This window comes from Triturus cristatus, chromosome 9, assembly GCF_964204655.1.
Source record: "Triturus cristatus chromosome 9, aTriCri1.1, whole genome shotgun sequence".
Classification (NCBI taxonomy): Eukaryota; Metazoa; Chordata; class Amphibia; order Caudata; family Salamandridae; genus Triturus; species Triturus cristatus.
Genome location: NC_140592.1, coordinates 1,167,508,068 through 1,167,529,034, shown reverse-complemented (window position 1 = coordinate 1,167,529,034; position 20,967 = coordinate 1,167,508,068). Strand labels below are relative to the sequence as shown.

General features: G+C 43.3%; 1 protein-coding gene across 1 annotated transcript in view; it reads right to left on the bottom strand.

Annotated features, from left to right (window-relative positions):
- Positions 1 to 20,967, bottom strand: part of RAD51B (RAD51 paralog B) — a 2,869,137-nt gene that overhangs the window by 180,775 nt on the left and 2,667,395 nt on the right. The window contains exon 9 of the mRNA XM_085627892.1: positions 19,157 to 19,266. Coding sequence (XP_085484018.1) covers positions 19,157 to 19,266 — 110 coding nt within the window. The remainder of the gene's footprint in view (positions 1 to 19,156; positions 19,267 to 20,967) is intronic.

The window sequence follows — 20,967 nt, the reverse complement described above, 5'->3', positions numbered from 1 at the left end:
AGATGGGGTCAGTGAGAGTTGCCAACCTCACCCCACTCTGTGACGAGGTGTCAGTGATAGACATTTGACCCTGGGCACTTCAGGGCTCAAAATGAGGTGCCCAGGCCTGAAACTATCAATGATGCTCCCCCTAGTCACAAAGGGAAGGGTTTTGAGGTTCTTTGCCAGGCTTAGGACATCACGCCCACAGGAGCTGTGACAGATTCAGCCCTACAAAGTTCAGCTCAGACAGCCACGCCTGCCCATTTAGCGCATGTATAGGACATGGCTGCCTGACCTCAACATAAAGAGTGTCTGTCAGGCTGACCTCTCCTCAGCCTCTTTATCTTGGGAAAAAGCGAACGGTGGAGTGTGGCTCCTCTGCCCTTAAGGGCGGGCCACTGCCGATCAATATCACTGCCTCCATAATTCAAAGATCACAATGTTCATCAATAAACATGACCATCTACCACTTGGTGGAAGATTTACTATATAATCTATCAACCAGCCACTGCAGCATGTGGTCTGGATATGGGTATGTAGTCTATTATACCATCACATTGCAGCTTTGACACACAGCTCATGTTGGCCTAAAAATCCTCGCTAGAATCATTTCAACGTGTATCAAATATTACTATAATACTTTCATAGATAGGTGAGCTGCCCAAAAGGTCTTAATCAATGGCAGGGTGACAAAGGTCTCCTGAGCTGGAAGAAAAGCAGAGAAATTTTATTAGCCAAAAATATTTTCCCAAAATCTGTGACTAATGTAAAAATAGCAATATTACAGGAGGAACTTGAATTACTACTGAGAAGTCATGGTCTACGAATTAACCCAATCAGTAAGAATATCACAAGTTTCCCATGTAGGTTCCTCTTTCAGCTGTGCTGTGTACATTACAGACATATGGGTCTTTCATGCAGAGTGCCTTGAATGTACTACTTGTTAAAACGTACATGCCAATCACCATCAAACCTGCTTTTATTTCTCCTGACTGATATAACGTTTGCTGAATAAGGGAGAGTTAAATAAACTTATAAGGTGAATGAAATGAAGGTAGAAATCAAGTAGCCCAGCAGCAGAACTGGCGAATGGAATATTGGCTTCCTTCCATCAGAGGGGACTTCTTGCATAAACTGTGCCCTGGAGTTTGTTGAATAAGATTCAGCTCACACACAATATAGAATAATATGAAACCAATGTTAGTACAGAGCACAATGTAAAGAAACAGGAGAGAGTTTCACAAGCATTATGCAATTTTGTGGTGCAGCCTAAAGGCACTTTTCATAAAGGTGTGTACTCTGGACTTCCTCTGATCAACCACAGGGAACTTTGCCCAGCACTGAGTACTGTAAAGTGATGGAGTCTGAACTCAGAACCCTTAATGACTCCTCGTAAAGTATGCCTATTACATGGCTATTTACCAGACATAGCATTAGTGGCCTGGTTGGCGGATTTCCCGGAATACGCCCTAACCACTTTTCTCTAAACTCTAGAAAAAAATAAACATGATGTGAAGGCTATCATTTTATGTCAAATATTATCGAGGTTCATTATTCTCAATTTCATATCTACATTTAACAATCGTTTGAATGTGTCTTTCTGCAATGTGGTCTCTGCTCATATACGGTAATGACGGAATTTACTTGTTTTATGCCTGCCAGGTATTCACTAAAGGATTTAAAGCAAACACAAGAAGATGATGGATGGAGCGCTGAAACTTTTCAGACAGTCATCCCCAGTCACAGATTTAGGTTGAATCCATCTTCATTCTTTAGCTCACTTCACCACCCCAGTTCTGACCCAGGAATATGCAAATCAGTCTTGACCCTGTGCCTCATGGGAACAGTCCAGCCCTTACTGCCAAACCAGGTCTTCCCTGACCGGAAACAAGCATCCTGGGACGTTCACAAAAGGATTCCCTGCAGGTGTAAAGCCATGTATGGTTGCCGAATTGTCTGCCACCAGTGGGGAGTTCTCCGTACCTTGGAATATACTCATGCGTAGGTCAATAGGTGCTCTAAGGCATCGTTAGCCTTTGTAGCTTGTAAACAGAACAAAACTACAGGATGGGAAGGAGAATGGATCAGTCCCAGATTTGGTGTGGGTTTTGGGCAAGGGCTTTCCCAGCGTGGAGAAAACAAAATGTGCAGTTGCACAGGGGATTCCATGCCCACTGTGCAGAGTTCTTCACAAAGGAGAACCTGCACAGAGGGAGTAAGATACCGATGGGAGTGGGACATGCCCTTCATGGAAGTAGGCCTAAAAACCTGCCCCATCTGCAGCTTTCCAAGAGGACTTCTGTGAACCTTTGTGACAGTGGCGTAGCCAGGGGGGGCGGTCCGCCCTGTGGAAATATGGATTTTTATGGTCGGTTATGTCCCCTATCTTGGACCCCAACGGTTTCATGTATAAGTTACAAGTACATGTATGTTCCCTCCAGTTCCAGTTATGAAGACGCAAACACATGTGCGTCCACCGTCAACATGTCCTCTTTCAGATCCGCCATGAATGGGCCGGATATTCTATTCCTAAGTATGAAAGGCCACCGGCTTTATATGGTTCATTTATCCCATTTTACAGTCCAGGCGAGTAGGCCCGAATTCTGTCTTCAAGCCTTTTCCTGCCTTCTGCCTCTGAAAGCTCCAGTCTGAGCCTGCATCTGTGACCATGAACTTTGTCTTACTCCCTGCGCGGCTAACGGTGCCTGATCCAGCCCGTAGCCTGCCAGAAAACTGTATTTCACCTTCAAGATTATCTCCTCCGCCCCTCATCCGATGCATTCCTGTCTAGTAGTTTAGGTAAACATTCCTCCAGCTACCGCGCAAAGGGCCAGGCCTCGCTGCCCTCATGCAAGTAATTCATAGCCCTGTTACCATGGAATATTCTTACCCCCTCGCATCTAGTGTAGACACTTAGACGCTCGTACACGCACTAACAGTCAGTATAGTCAGTATAGAATAAGATTCTATCCTAAGAGACCTCTCTTTTTGGATAACACAGTTCTTTAAACATAGGATATTAGATATGATTTGGGATTAGGTTGACATAACCCCAGACTTCTGTCTCCACATGTAGAGCTAAATGTCAAGTCCCTCTCTCCCCCTAGTTGCACGTCAAATCACACGTCATGCTGCTGCGCGCGCATCTCTGCCAAGTATTTTTGCTGACATTGCGAAATTCTTTCATGGAACCACCCATTTGTGACATCATACCTAATGACGTTCTTTAGTTACGCCTAGTTACACCCATTTTAGTTACGCATGTATGTCTTTATCTCTGTTATCAACTGTTACGCCTCCTGCATCTGTTTCACTGTAATGCCTCTTCTATAAAAATGATTACCTGTCAATAATGTATTGTTCCTTCCTTCCTGAACTTTCGTGGTGATGGAATAGAAGGCCCATAATTCGAATTATGTTCCTTTGTATAGGAATAAAGCCGTTCCGAATCTCTAATACCACGGATTCTGCCTCTTATTTTACTGAGCTATTCTTATTAATTTTCCGCATCAAATTAAGTACCGGTAATTAAATTATTTACCACATATATGGCGCCCGAACAGGGACACTTTCTCATCTCACGCGCCGGAGGTGCGTTGCAGGCCCGGTCTCCTGCCACAGCTGGACGGACAACAACGCGTACCCACAGGATTTCCTGTATCTCCCTCCTGCCGAGCGGGGGTAACTGAGGCTGCGATCAACACCCAGACGAGGCGGTGAGAAGTGCGAAGTATCCCGACCAGAGCCTAGCTGAGAGAGCAAGATCCAAGGTATACAGAGGCCCACCAGGTTCCGAAGTTCCGAAGTTTCGAGTCGAGTCCAGTCCGGTCCAAGTCCAGTTCAGTTCAGTTCCGAGGCCTTTCGTTCCGAGCTACCCGGTGAGTACCATTGCCGGGGAGGCGTTCTGACGTGCACATAGGTTGTGCCGGTCAAGACGGGTTTGGGTACACAAATCCGGTCTGCACTGTTTCAGCAGTGTATCTGTACTGTTTAGCAGTATATCTAGTATGTCTAGTATATAATTCAGAATTACCTAGTTAGTGCCGAGTATTATGCTTAGTGACTAGTTCCCTAAATGGCCATCATTGTTGTTCATTATTATGTTAAATGTTAGATGTTTTAAATACGTTCAGCATATTGTGGTGTGAATGACTGTTCATTATTGTGTTTTGTTGTATTAAACGTGTTCAAAATTAGGTATCAGATCAGTTCTCAATATGCCGCTCTTTTCAAAATTAAGACAGATCAAAACTAGAAAAGGGGTACTCGAAGAAGCTGTTCCCATTCCTCCTAGGGACACTCCAGGGTACTTCATGTATCATAAACATGGCCTAGACGCCATATTATTTCTTGATTTATGGGTAGACTACACCAAGGAATTACCAGAAAGTCAGAGGTGGCCCGCAGCTGGGACCTGGGATGCAGATTGCATCATGAAAGTAGAGGAAGAATTATGGAAAAAGAAAGCTAGACAATCACAGAAAGATGCCATTGAGTTATGGCGTAAAGAATCATATAGACGTACAGAAAAAGCACTCAGACAGGAAGAGAAAAGTAAGGAGAATTCAAATAAAGTCCGAGAAAATCTATTAATTGAAGAAGGTACCCGAGCAAAATCAGAACAAGTAGACAGACAAAGAAATGCCCTTATGAATGGTATGTATCCTCTTCTGGCCGAAGGGTTACCTAAGGCTACTCTGGAGATACCCAAAGACTTGCCACCTCCATTGTTTCCGATAAAAGCACATCCCAAAGGGCATCCTAGAACCGCAGAAGATGTTTTCCTTTCCTCTTATTTAGACGACGCAGCTCCCGAGCATGCTAATACTGCACCACATAGACCGCCTGCCGAGGGGGTTCAACGCCAAGACCCTCCGTCTGTACCTCCGCAACAACAAACTCCGACACAAGTTCCGGCAAGCACATCTGTTTCTACAGCTGTACCCACACCTATGGTTGCTATATCACGTTCAACGAATCCTTTCCCATCCAGCACCCCAGGCGGTGCTACAGGAGGTACAACAAACATTTTTTCCACGCCACCCAGAGTAAATAAACTTTCCTTTCAAGAATTAGCCCACCAACGTACGCCCAAACTAGTAACTCCCGACATGCTTAAGGAACTTCTAGTAGATTGTAGATATGACCCTGTGCCCGGCAAAGAGGACGAAATGCTGCTGGCATCATTACGTATCCGACGAGCTGCAATATATTTAGGGAGGCTACCAGGAATGACTACACATTTAGAAAATATATATCACTTTGTCCAGTCAGGGCGAGATTCTGAAAGTATTAATAGAGCCATGGAGTACCAGAAAGTGGAGATACAGGGGGAACTGTTACGTTTCCTCATAAATTGTGTGATCAGAAATCAAGACCGACCAGGGGTAAATCCGGAAGAAATGCGAATTCTTACCACATGGAGTCGGAATATATCAGAGGGGAGACATGATAAACTACTAAGTATAGTAGCTATGTGCCGAAAGATCCGCAAAGAAGTAGAACGAATACACGAAGAGAGATTAGCGGTAGACCAGCCTGAACAAAACGAGGAGGAGGAAGAATTGGAACTGCCCACAGGACAGTTAGAAACCATGGCCTATGTAGGTAGAGGAAGATCTTGTAATAATACTAGATGCTTTACTGATCCGATACGTCCGATACGTCCAGTTAATAACAGAGATTTCCAAACCCCTATAATAAATATAAGGTCCCCCGAACATTCGTTCCAAGCCGCTGACAAATTACTTCGAGAACGAAGGGGTTATCATATACTAGATTCTATGGACGAACAAGAATTAGCCAGGTCAGCCGTTCACTGGGTTGACAGTCCCGGAAAATATAGTGATGATACACTAGCGCACACGTTTCTGAACCTCACCCCAGATGAACAGCGTTTAGCTGGTATCTACATGATTCAACAACTCCTTATATTATATAAAAGCCAACACTCCGATCCTGGTCCCTTACCTGATATATTGACTGAATTACTCACGAATAAATGGAGAGGTTCAGGTACTGAGTTAATTAGAGAAATACTAGAATCCAGAAAGCAGTACATTCTTTTTGTATGCCCCGAACATGTCTCACTGCCCATCAAGGAAAGAACGACGTATTATATGGATAGACAGAATCCCTTACGCGAAGTGCATCCGATAAAAGGTGATGACAATCAGTTTAAACGTGTGTTTGTATACACACCCATATCTAAAATGGAACTATTAGAAATGAAGAAAGTGGTACCCAGTCATGACAAAGACCCAGCGGGTTTCCACCGTGAAATTAAAGACATGTTGCTCATGGGAGAGTATACCTATCCTGACATTATGAAAATATTAAAGGTATTAATGCCTGCGGGCATTTACGAAAAACTCAAAGAAAAGGATTGGGAGGTGGGAGACCAAAAGATAGATTGGACAGCATTAGAAAACGAAGAAACAGCTCGAGGTCCAGGTTTAGGGCTTGGGGAAAAGACCAAAATACTACCAGGTTTATTAGTACAGGTACTGCCACGTTTATTAACTACGAAAAAGGAAGACTGGGGTGCAATCTCAGCCTGTAAACAAAAGCAAGATGAAGACACTAGTGATTTCTATGCCCGATTCGAAAAATGTTTTGGTATAAATAGTGGAATAAAAGCAAGTAGCGAATCGTATCCACATCTGTTTGTGACAAAATTAGTTGAAAACGCCTTGCCCCAAGTTAAGAATAGAGTATTGAAATTCGAGAGTACCTGGCAAGGTAACACTCCGTCACAAATGTTACAAATGCTACAGTACCATCACAATAGAATTAGAGAGGAACAAGAACATGAACAAAGACGCATGAAAGACACGAAAATGAAAATGCTAGTTTCCCAGACAGCAGCTGACGGTCATAAAAAGGGTATGACACGGTCCAGTGTTTCAGCAGGTTCTGTAAAAGGGACATGCAACTATTGTAAACAGCCAGGTCATTATGTACACGATTGTCCAGTTTTAAAACATAATATCGCCATAGGTAATACAAAGGAAAGACCACGGCCACTTAGACAGGATCAGAACCAACAAGGAGCCCCGCAGCATGCACAGTCCATGCCAGCTCCACAACAGTCTATGCCAGCTCCACCACCGCAGCCTATTGCTGCCACACCAACAACGACACGACAGATGTACCAGACCGCACAGTATGACTATCCTGATTATCAACGATACTCATGAAACAGCCTAGAGAGGGAAGTTGGCTTACCCCTTATCGAGGTCCCTGTAGATCAAGAAGGACCTTATGTACACAGTGAACTATTAGGCCAAGATAGAAAGTTTTTACTTGATACAGGGGCAAGCCGAACAACCATAAAACGTAGTGAAGTTCCAGGGGCACCCCTCTCAGGCTCACAGAATATTTCCCTTGGTTTTTCAGGAAAACCTATCATTAACGAAGTATCACAGCCTCTTCCACTTACGATTGGTCCCTTGACACGAACTACAGATTTATTGCTTACTAAATCATGTCCAGAAAACCTGTGAGGTATAAAAACACTGAAAGCTCTAGGAGCTATAATATGTTGTTCTCCGGAAGGAGTAAGATTGTTTTTACGTGATTTCAAAGGGCACTATGTGTCCCGAGACATGGATCACCGACTGCAGACTTTACCCACACATTTATGGGCACAAGGCCCTACAGATGTTGGTTGCATGAACATTACACCATATCGAGTCACACTAAAGACAGGAGTGGTACTACCACGAATGCGACAATACAAGTTACCCCCAGATGCTGTAGTGGCTTTACTGCAAATCATTGACGAGCTTATTACCCAAGGAGTGGTTGTGGAAACCGACTCCAATGTATGTAATTCCCCGATAATTCCGATTCTTAAACGAACTGATCCAAAAGCCCCGCCAGTATATCGATTGGTTATTGATCTGCGCGAATTAAATAAATGTATTGTACCACAATACCCCGTAGTCCCAGACATTTCTTCATTACTGACAGCCATTGATTCTGAAGCAACATTCTTTACTGTAATTGATCTCAAGAATGCCTTTTTCAGCGTCCCAATAGATCCGGAAAGCCAATACTTGTTCGGATTTAGTTTAAATGGACGAAGCTTTAAATTCACACGCGCACCTCAAGGATTCACAGAAAGCCCCAGCATCTATAGCCAAGCACTGAAACGAGAACTTGACAGTATCCACATGCCAGTCAACACTGCCCTGCTTCAATATGTCGATGATCTGCTGATCACCGCTAGAAGCGAACCTGAATGTGAAAAAGCCTCACTGACGGTTTTACAATTTTTGGCCGAAAAGGGGCACAAGGTGTCCCCTTCTAAGCTGCAATTCTGTGTCCAGCGAGTTGTTTACCTTGGGCACTCGCTGTCCAAGGAGGGAAGGCAGCTTACGTCAGATCGCATCCAGTTAATTGCTAACATGCCAATACCCAAGACACAAAAGGAGGTACGGGCTTTTATAGGCCTCACTTCATATTGTAGGCAGTGGATCCCTCAGTATGCATTTCTAGCAAAACCACTCATTCAGTTGACAACACAGGAGGCGGCCACATCGACTGTCCTCCCTTGGACTCAGGAACATACACAAGCTTTTGAAAACCTAAAGAAAGCTTTATGTCAAGCACCTGTTTTAGCAACACCATGTTACAATAAACATTTTACGCTCTTTGTTACAGAACGCAAAGGTACTGCCTTGTCAGTACTCACACAGGAACAAGCAGGATCACACAAACCATGTGCTTATTTTTCTAGTACATTAGATCCCGTAGCTCAGGCTCTGCCTGCGTGCCTGAAATCAGTGGCAGCGACAGCTTTAGCAATCAGACAAAGCGATGCTATAGTGTTAGGACATCCATTGACAGTACAAGTACCACACGCAGTAGAGGTTCTTGTGAACCGAACGCAAACACAACACTTGACTATAGCAAGACTTACCGGTTACGAATTGACATTGTTTCAGCCACACATAGAAATCAGACGTTGTAGTACATTGAATCCTGCCACACTTTTGCCAGTAAACGGAACAGACCCACTAGCACATGATTGTATCGAAGTTATTACTATCACGACGAAACCCAGACAAGACTTGACAGATATCCCATTGTCAGATCCAGACCTGACGTTGTATGTAGATGGTTCATGTATGAGAACAAGTACAGGAGAGCTAGTGGCCGCGTATGCAGTCACAACAGACACTGAAGTCATTGAAACATATTGCATAAATACCTTGTCAGCTCAAGCAGCAGAGCTCATCGCTCTGACACAAGCCTGTATTCAAGCCACAAATAAGAAAGTCAACATATACACTGATTCACGTTATGCATTCGGAGTTGTACATGACTTCGGCGTGCTGTGGCGAGAGAGAGAGGTTATTTAACTTCTCACGGTGCCCACATTCAGCACGGACCCCTCATTCATGCCTTATTAGATGCAATACATCTACCCACTGCAATATCAATTATGAAATGTAAAGCTCACACGAAAGTTACTGATATCATTTCCCAAGGCAATGATCTAGCTGATAGAACAGCTAAACAGACTGCTCAAACTCACACATCTGACATGACAAAGACAATAGTTCTGACACCAACACATTGCATGACGGTTAAGGATCCCGCTCTTGACGTAATTGACATACAGACACATGCTACACCAGACGAAATAAAGAAATGGACTGAATTAGGAGGGATCCAAACGAATCAAGGATGGATGACGAAGGAAAAATCTGTATGGTTTCTTCCCGACTCAATGGTCCAAGTCATCATTAATACAATACATAGTCCAGCGCACCTAGGAGAAAAGGCTATGCTAGACAGCATTCAACACATTTGGTTCAACAAACATTTACGAGCAGCAGCTAAACAAAAAGTTCGTACCTGTATGATCTGTTGTCAGTTTAACCCAGGTAAAAGCATTCCCGTAGAACAGGGTGGATTTCAGCCTCCTGATCACCCTTTTGAAGTCCTCCAGATGGATTATATCCAGATGGAACGATGTCGAGGATTCAAATATGTTCTCGTAGTTGTCTGTGCTCTTTCCCGTTGGACAGAAGCATACCCGGTTTCAGATTACACTGCCCCGACTACTGCCAAACAGTTAGTTCGAGAATTCTTCCCACGGTACGGTTTACCACGTGTTGTCTACTCAGATAACGGCCAGCCGTTCTCATCCGAACTAATGAAACACGTTTCACTTTTGTTAGGCTATCAATGGAGATTTCACTGTGTCCGACACCCCGAGGCAGCAGGTCTCGTGGAACGACATAATCAAACTCTGAAAATTAGATTGTCCAAAATATGTAGAGAGAAAGGTGTCGATTGGGTAATAGCCTTACCAGTTGCACTCTTTTACATGAGAATGGTAGCGCACTCTCGAACAGGGCTATCCCCTTATGAGGTGATCTTTGGCAGACCACCAAATATGTGGGGGACGCCTATACCACGCAAAATAACTGATGTTGACTGTAATATGCTGACAGATTACCTGGCTTCCTTGATGTCTGCACTACAATCTTGTCGTTCACAGGTAGCTGCAGCCTTTCCCGACAACACTGAGGTGAAACCCCATGACGTAGTTCCCGGGGACCTGGTGTTAGTGCGAAATTTTGACCGGAAGACTCAGCTGGATCCTAGGTGGAAATCGCCTCAACTTGTACTACTCACCACGAGGACAGCCGTGAAGATCGAAGGTCGCAAAGGATGGTTACATTCAAGTCATATCAAGAAATTTCATGGACTACCGTCTGATGTAAACGTTACACCTCGCGTGTCTTCACCGATTGACTCAAAGCTTCCTTTGGTTGAACAAAGCGATAAGGAACTATACAAACTAAAATTACGGTCTAATAAGTCAGACAATTTGATTGTTTAAGTCCTCTCCAAGGTGAATCGGTCGAATTTGTCTCTGACATGTATCCCCTAGACCTGACTAGAGAAAGAAACCGAAAGATGCAGTTGAAAAGGCATGCGTACTGTAAATCACTGCGTAGTCATTGCACAGTGACGTTATTAATTTTGTTTTTCTTAAGTCTTTTAATAATCACTGCAAGTATATTGTTGCACATATATTATCCTATTTCTAAACATGTTTACAATGTTACTGCTGAACATTCTTTTAGTGAATTACCCCCGCATGAGTTGTCCTATAGATTTGCGCTGCGCAATAACACTTTTATTAGTATGTTACATCATTCCCATCAGACTAGCAATGCTACAAATTGTTGGATATGTGGCCGACTCCCTCCCTATCAGAACTATAAGGGAGTTTTGCCCCTCTTTTCCTATCCGTTCACACACAATGGCTCCTGTGGAGCATGGTTTAGTTTGATTAATTCCCTAGATTCGAATTCCGCAGTTTATCAAGACAACTGGGTATGGGGAAACCTGAACTTAGTTTTGCTTAAAGTCTGCTACCCTAACAAGGAGGGACTTCCCAAAAGAACAGGAACTGATCTAGAAAATGAAGTATATGGATTAGGTAATTTTACACTTAACCTCATGATCCTGAACGTTGAATCTGAAGCTACACCAATCTTGTCCGCCATGTCCGTGTTCCCAGTAAAAGGGGAACTATGTATAAGAAAGAATGGCTCCATACACATGGGCCATAGTAAATGCACCACTGTGATAAAATTCAATGATCAAGGCAAGTCTACATTTAGAGCTTCTCGTCATTCCTACTTTATATGTGGCCAGACCGCATATGTACGCCTACCTCTAGATTGGGATGGTACCTGTTACCTGGCATTCCTCCTACCACCTGTTTTCCTAGCTCCTCCTGATTATCATAGAAATACTCATTTAGTACACAATAGACAGCAGAGAGATCTCCCAATCGTCGATTACACTGAAACAGCATGGGAAAAATACACAGATTTCAATAAAGGTTTCTTCCCCTATATAGGTACAGTCACTAATAGTAAGATGATACGTAGATTAACCAGAACCCTTGAAGCAGTAGTGAACGAAACTATTTCCGCCTTAGGCAATTTAACAGAAGAACAGTCTGCTATGCGGATTGTTGTGCTTCAAAATCGTCTTGTCCTTGACGTCATCCTGGCCGATAGGGGCGGAGCTTGTAAGGTCATCGGATCAAGTTGTTGCATTTTCATACCAGAAAATTCGCCGTCAGTATATAAAGCCATAACCCGCCTTCATAAGATTGTAAGCCAGATACACCAGAGTCCAGGCACCTGGACTTGGTCCGGTTGGTTCTGGGGCGTGTTGTCAGCCTGGGGATGGAGAATGCTCTCCTTCCTAGGTATTGGCTCTCTCATACTATTCAGTTGCTGCTTATGTCTACAATGTGGGCCAGCGATTTGTGGTCTGTGTGCCACCTCGTGTATCCCACATCCAAGTTTTCATTCGAGATCCCGGAAGAAGAAAGAAGAACAAATGATGTTATATGAACAGATCGATGGATTGATGAAGATTGATATCTCCTAAGGGCCAGTAGGGGACAAGGAGGGAATGTGGAAATATGGATTTTTATGGTCGGTTATGTCCCCTATCTTGGACCCCAACGGTTTCATGTATAAGTTACAAGTACATGTATGTTCCCTCCAGTTCCAGTTATGAAGACGCAAACACATGTGCGTCCACCGTCAACATGTCCTCTTTCAGATCCGCCATGAATGGGCCGGATATTCTATTCCTAAGTATGAAAGGCCACCGGCTTTATATCCCATTTATCCCATTTTACAGTCCAGGCGAGTAGGCCCGAATTCTGTCTTCAAGCCTTTTCCTGCCTTCTGCCTCTGAAAGCTCCAGTCTGAGCCTGCATCCGTGACCATGAACTTTGTCTTACTCCCTGCGCGGCTAACGGTGCCTGATCCAGCCCGTAGCCTGCCAGAAAACTGTATTTCACCTTCAAGATTATCTCCTCCGCCCCTCATCCGATGCATTCCTGTCTAGTAGTTTAGGTAAACATTCCTCCAGCTACCGCGCAAAGGGCCAGGCCTCGCTGCCCTCATGCAAGTAATTCATAGCCCTGTTACCATGGAATATTCCTACCCCCTCGCATCTAGTGTAGACACTTAGACGCTTGTACACGCACTAACAGTCAGTATAGTCAGTATAGAATAAGATTCTATCCTAAGAGACCTCTCTTTTTGGATAACACAGTTCTTTAAACATAGGATATTAGATATGATTTGGGATTAGGTTGACATAACCCCAGACTTCTGTCTCCACATGTAGAGCTAAATGTCAAGTCCCTCTCTCCCCCTAGTTGCACGTCAAATCACACGTCATGCTGCTGCGCGCGCATCTCTGCCAAGTATTTTTGCTGACATTGCGAAATTCTTTCATGGAACCACCCATTTGTGACATCATACCTAATGACGTTCTTTAGTTACGCCTAGTTACACCCATTTTAGTTACGCATGTATGTCTTTATCTCTGTTATCAACTGTTACGCCTCCTGCATCTGTTTCACTGTAATGCCTCTTCTATAAAAATGATTACCTGTCAATAATGTATTGTTCCTTCCTTCCTGAACTTTCGTGGTGATGGAATAGAAGGCCCATAATTCGAATTATGTTCCTTTGTATAGGAATAAAGCCGTTCCGAATCTCTAATACCACGGATTCTGCCTCTTATTTTACTGAGCTATTCTTATTAATTTTCCGCATCAAATTAAGTACCGGTAATTAAATTATTTACCACAGCCCCTGGAAGCACGAGTTTGGGGGGCAGAGGCCTGCGGTGGTCATGGGGCGGCAAACGCAGGAATCACCAGCACCTTCCCCCTGCACCTACATGCGACCGCCGCGGTGCGGCCAACGCAGAGACTGGCAAAAGGTCCAGCTACGCCACTGATGTGTAAATTGCAGTAGGGAGTCAGACAATTAGGTCAAGAGCAGAGGGAGGTCGCCACCCTTCATTTTAGGACTTTCTTTGTCGAGCAGGTCCTGCGGATGAATACATGGGTTCATATATTTTGCCTGACATCCACAATCTCACTGTGAAGCAATGCAAAACTGGTGCTATCATTTTGTTTATATATAAAACTTTCCAGCAGTTAAACTGGAAGTTGCTAATACACATGCTTCATCAATTACGAATTCATCTATCAAGGAAAACACAGACTTTTTTTTTCTGCAATTTTATTTATTGACATATTTGATGCATAACAATATTTCCCATAATTCTTTCTATTTAACTATATCATTTTTCACTTGAAATCTGATTGTCAAGGTGAATTTTGCCATATCCCCTAGGTTGCTAAGATGGTGTCTAAAAGGGATGTCTTCTCAGTACTGTCTGTTTGTGTGCACCAGACATTAACGTTTCTTCCAAAGTTAGACTGAACCACGCTGAACAACAAAATGAAACAACGCGAGAGCAGGTGTGAGATTCAAACCCATTACACAGAGATCAACATAAAACGAAAGGAAATGAGTCCTTTCAAACTTATCTGATTGCCTCCTTCAAGAAAATAAGTGTTAGCAAAGCATTTCTTCCACACTGAAAGTTAAAGGGTCAAGTGTTAACAATGTACCTGGGTGATGTGGTGTGGATCGAGAGTTGGTTGGGCCGAGAATAAGGTGAAAGAGGCACTACAGAGCTTAGGAGGCCTGACCAGCAAGCACCAGAGGATAGGAGTGAAGTTATCAAACATAAAATAAGAAACATATGTTTTTGTAAAGCGGACGTCCACCCTTGAGTCTCTTGGCACTGAAATAACAGATGGCTAGTGTTACTCAACGCCAAGGTACTCATTTTATCGGCCTCAGATGGATGAAATGCTGAGTTGACCTGCCCGGATTTGAGCATGTGACTATGAGGTTGAACACAAAATCCTAGAGTGGATGCATACGTCCGCTGAGAACTAAATGAGCTAGAAATGGGACTTCATGACTGGATGTGCTGCTGAGTCGGTACATCGGAGTTAATGATGCTGAGCTTAGGTACAGGATATGAGATTTTACACAGTAGAATGTTAAGGGGGTAGCAGCTGTTTCAGTTACCATGCAACAAAGAGAGTTAGGGTCACGGTGCCATGGTGAATGACAAACTAGGTACAAAAAGTCACTATTATCCTGCAGTGAAATAGGGAAAGAGATGTATACTTAATCAATCGATCGATTGATTGATTTATACTGAAAAGACCGCATATTTACAGTAAATTGGAAACTATGGGATGCTCTGGATAGTTCCAGTTAATATCCTAGACATACTTATAATGATATATGATAATAACCCTGCAAGATGCAGGCATTGGAGGTACGGAGAGCTGTCGGATGCTTTTAGGATAGAACGGGGAGTGTGCCCGGGGTGCATGTAAGCGCAGACACTCTTTGCATTATACGTCAGCGATTTGGCTGCAGCACTAAACATTGCAAACAATGATGCCCCTAAAACTAGCTATACAAAAAATCCAACCTTGCTATTTACAGACGATATGCGGCTCATTTCCAAAACCTTGAGTGGAGTACAAGCAATTCTAAACTGCATTCTGCTGTTTGCTCTGATCAGGGTCTTGAGTTAAATATAGCGAAACAAAATATATGATATTGAATTCTAGGAGGCCCCTACACTCAAGAATTGAGGTGAAGAACTCACTTTTCTAGCAGGTACATTTTTTTGTTTTCTTGGGGGTGACACTGTCCCATAATTCCAGCTGGAACATGGAAGTCAGTAAGACTTCACTCAAACTCCAACAAGGGTCGGGGGCAATTCTTAACATCGCCAAAAAGATGAACTCCAGGAGTGTAACCCCTGCGCTCGAACCTTATAAGGTTAAAGCAAAAAGAGCTGCCCTCTATGGTGTGGAACTGTGGGGCCACTCTCGCAATAACGGGCTATCGGTAGCAGAGAACGGTTTCCTTAGCTAACTTCTTATTCTTCCCCAAAGCCCACCAACACTCCCTGTAGCCCAGGACATGGGCTTGTACCCAATATCTTTTACAATCCAGCTAAGACCCTTATTGGTTTGGCATTGGATTTGGACAACACCCGAACTGGAGTCCTACAGATCTACCCTTAGAGAACTCCTAAACTCAACATGTCAAACGAGAACCCCTTGGCTTTTATATTTAAAAAGAATGTTGAAAGCTCTTGCCCTGGAAGTCATGTGGGCTACGCCTGACGAAGATATCGAGGCAGCTATTTAAAGATCGGTGCAGGGACTACCCGTGGGGCGAGCAGATTAGGAAGTGTGCCACAGGGAGTCTAACCAACCTTTTTCTAGACCACGAGATCACTCTGTTTTATGAACCTTCACCAGATGCCATACAAGGCTCTTTTCCCAGCAGCTTTACATTAAGGTTTGGAGTGGAACAGTCCCTTTGGCAGGTTTTACAGGGAGATGGGGGTATTCTATTTTTTTTGTAAACAAACTTTAAAGATGGGGGTATTCTAGTAACCATAGCTAAGATTATCTGGGCAATGACATCAATACGAGCTTTAGCTTCTACTGGCTTCAACAAATGATGTGTGTTTCTGGACACACTTGCAAAGCCTCAGACAGTGGTTTGATTGCCAGAAAACCCACCTATCTGACTGACCAGATCTACCTCCAGTTTATCTCTTACAGCAAGTGAGACTTTACCTTACTAGAGAAACACAACAGCAAAAATGAGAATACTGTGGTACAGGCATGATCACTAGTAGATCAAGAAAGGTGTGTAACCACAACTTCTGCACACTCAATTCTGAACCAAGATCTCCTCCTTCCCTGGCGAGTCTAAGTAGTACAAATAAATGAAACCAAAATACTAAAAATACAATACTTTGTAGCAACATAATTATTTAGGGGTAAGACCCGTCTTTTTTTCTCACGTGCCGCCTCACTTTTGAAGCTGCAGCGATTTCACTATATGTTGCTAACATACAACATAACTACACCCATGTAACTGATTGTGTGCTGCCACCTGTTGGCAAAGTAGGTATTACATTCACTTGACCTCTACTTCAGAATGACTGGGATAATAAGATTGCAGTACAACATGCTTTTACATGGAAGCCTGTTGAAAATAAAGGAGGCACTTGCTCGGTTCTGACTGGTCTCTGTGTAGCATTACTATAGGGTGCTAGTTGTACCATGCAAAGGCCTCACGATTCATTGTCAAACCAATTCTACAGAGATTATGTCAGTATAAGGCAGATATTTCTCCTGGTGATGCTGATTGTACTATTTGGTGAATACTGATGGTACTATTTGGGACTATATTGGCAGAAGAAACTTTCAAATTCTAAGTATATTTACCAAGAAATGTGCAATACTCCTTGCAGACAGCCCTCTTTGAGTCAAGCCATGGAAGCCAAGTTTTAAAAATGTCTCACCCCCGATTTTGTATATTTACACTACTCGGATTAAGCAGAAGGAAATGAATATCAAAGGATGAGGTGTGGGATATTTAACTGAGTACTTTCCTCCCTCCAAATCACCCACAGTTTACCCTTTTTTTTTAAGTTCAAAAGATCTTTATTAGAGAAGTAAAGGTGTCAATACATAAGAAAAACTAAAGCATAACAGCAATATAATAAATAGAATAAACATGTCTGTGGAAATAAACATTAAACTAAGAGATAACAAATAATTGATGCTATATAACAGAAATCAGTACTGGAAATAATATGCAATAAAATAAATTATGGAAAAAGCAAAGGAACAAAAAAGGTCAATCAGGGAGGCTTGGGGACCTCCTGCTGAAAGGGAGGCAAATGAGACGAGCGCTTAGCGCAAATGTCAAGGTACAAAGTCACAGGTAGCCAAAGGTCATGTCATTTTTTAGCCAGACTAAGGGGATACATGAGAACGGTATCTAGCCTGTGATTATGGCATACATTGTACCACCATGCTCTAAAAGAGATATTAGCAAAATTTTTCCAATTTGCTGGAATGCAACAGCTAGCAACAAATCAACAATCTGCACATTAAAATCAACATCTGCCCAGTAGGAAGAGAGACTTCCTAAAAAAACATTGACAAAGGAAAAGGGAAATGTAGTGTGAAATATGGCATTAATCTGGGCCCAAACTTGTTTCCAAAAATTGTTCACAGCAGTACATGAAAAAAGCATGTGAAAAAGAGTAGCCTTGGGAGTCGAGCAGGACCAACAATGGTCAGGGATTAAAGGAAACCTCTTATTCAACAAATGGGGTGAAAAAAGAAGTCTGTTATAAATTTTAAAAAAAGGGTTTGCGTAAGGGAGGCAGCCCTGGATGATTTGCGAAGTTTGGTCCACACTTTATCCAAAAGAGAGGTGGGCCAAGAGATATCAAGATCAGATTCCCATTGTTCCTCTACCGTGGATTTTGGCCTGGGGGTGAGAGTCTTGTGAAATGAGCGGTAAATTAATGAGGCAGTATTATAAGTGCGAAGCAAGGAGTGAAGGCGTAGAGTGGGGTTGAACAGATCGGGCTGGGCGGGAGAGTTGGAAAGTTGGATATAGGTGGACATTACTGCATTCTTGAGCGTGAGGTACTTACGGGCAAAGGAGGAGGGGAGGTTGAAGTTATGGCAAAGAACAGAGAAAGGTAAGAAATAAGAGCCAGAAAAGAGGTGCGATACCCAAATCAGTCCTTTTTGTCTCCAAGATTTCCAATAAAAGGGCTTGTGAATAATGAGGATGCTATTGTTATACCAAATGGAGGTATTGAGAAAATCGGCTACAGAAGAAGGAGGGCTTGGGGAAGTGGAAAGAAGAAGCTTGGTGGTGAATTTGTGGATGGGAGTGGAAATGAGCTGGGGTTTATGAGAAAATGAGAGATATTCAGCGAAAGTAAAGGGGGATAGTGAAAGACGCTCAATAACAAGCCATAAAGGGGGAGAATCAGCAGGCTCTCGCAACCAAAGGGAAGCTTTTCGTAGAAGGAAAGCTTTGTGGTAAGTGGGAAAATCTGGAAAATTGACCCCACCCTCTGATTTGGGGAGTCGTAGTCTGTACAAGGACATGCGCGCTTTTTTGCCTGACCAGAGGAAAGAAGAAAGAATAGTGTTGATTTTCCTAAAAAATTTAGCTGGAATTGGAATGTTGGAAATAGTGTAAAGAACTATTGGGGAGAGCATCATTTTAATCGTGTCGAGGCGACCCCACCAGCCACAGTTTACCCTTGATCATGAAACAAAATAGAGCCAGCCTTGTGTCTAAGTGGTCAGTAATCGGTGATGCGAATGCGATGCTTCACAAAGAGACTGTTTCATTTCACAAGGAAGCCAATACCTGAGTCCCCTTACCTGCCTCCTCTGTGCATCCAGGTACTGCAGGATCAGCCGCGTGTTGACGCTGTGGCTCCAGGTGTTACCCAAAGCAGCTGTTGCGTAACTCAGCGTCCCGTCACCACTCTCTGAAAATACAACATAGGAATGGAGGATTAATGAAAGAAAATGATGGAAAAAGCATACATTGTCAGCTGAAGATCCGCGAGGGGAGGCTGTGAAATCCAGAGCAGAGGATGAATGAGCAGGACTTCTATACCAAGGACTTTGGAGGGGCCATCAACAGGCAAGGAGGCGAGTGCAGAGATAGTTGTATCCCACTGGGGCAAAGAATCAAAGTCCCTACTCGTCTGCCTGAGCTTTCACTCATGGTTCAAAGTATCTTCGTAGCTGGCCACAGATAGATTCTTGGGGCCTCTTCAGGGTACATTTGATTGCAAAAAAGTGACATTTATGAATAAGTGGATTCCAAAGTTGTTTCACCCATTCCTTATATCAGAAACCATAAAATGATATAAATAACGAGTTTGCAAATGTGCAACATATTAAACATTCCCTTGCTACTTTAAAAGATACTACATGGTTCCTCTTCCCAAGGACTGAACTTAGCGTAGTTAATACACAGCGCCGGACTGCTCATTTATTCCCATTGTCATTTCCCCTCTGCTTGGGACCATAGAACATCTGCATGTCGGGACTCGGGACTAAGCCACCATACCACCTCAGTATCTTATGAGCCCGAGTCCGACTAGCTATAGTGCCTCACTTGCCCTCCTAACCTTCCCAGAGAAACAAGTTAGTTGGCACCCCAGAACACATCACTCTGAACCCTGCTAGGGATTGCGGTAATAGGACACATGCTTTGGCTCACTCACTCACACCTTTCCACAATAACATAAACAAGAGACACAAAGAAAGTTTATAATATTTATTTGAACTATCGAGCTCTAAGATGCAGTATTTGCACCACAATTAGACAACAAATGCATTCCAGAAATATCATTAGCATGACTAACAAACCGTATACAATAAGAGCCCGGTCATGTTATAAGAAAGACTAGCTTAAATCCCCCTTCTACTGAAGCTAAATGATTATATATTAAAGATTTCTGAAATCAGTGGCAGATCCTGTATCTTAGCGTACATACATGGATGCTCTACGTCGCAGCTGACGCAGCACTCTTGCTTCAGGACCCTCGATGAGTGTGTTTTTTCAGAACCCCTGTCCTTAGTTATATGGCAAGACATGTGTGCTCCCAAGCAGCAGCTGCATTTTCTTGTTAGGTCTGAGAGCTAGTGTCTAGCCAGAGAGAATAACAAGGGCCATTGTTGTTTGACCTGGTCTAATGTGTTCAGACTAAATCCCAGGAAAAGAATAAAACACTAAAACATGTGCAGGTTCTGTGTGAAAATGCAATGTGGCACAACAGCAAGCGCGCTATGTAGCAACGTGTGAAAAATAAAAGCTGCCTTCAATGAGCACAGCTAGGCTAACATTGGGAGGATGACAAAGGGGCGTGCAAGAAACACAGCAGTTTCTGAAGGCAGAGGGCAGCTGCCGGCACCTTTGCTGTTTTCTACATCTCCCCTGGTTGACTACATCTGGCACCGCGGGTGCTTTAGGAGAGACAAAGTGAACAGAGGAAAGACAAAAAGGGACAGCGGGGCGGGTGAGGAAAAAGGAATGGGGGCTGTTTCAACATTTTTCCAAGGGCTGCTTTTGATTTCTGGTCCCGTCCTGCTAATAATGGAGACCTGTAACCAGACCAAATAGTAATTGGTGAACTTTTAGTAACTTTTAGTAATGTAATTTACAGCACATCCAATAG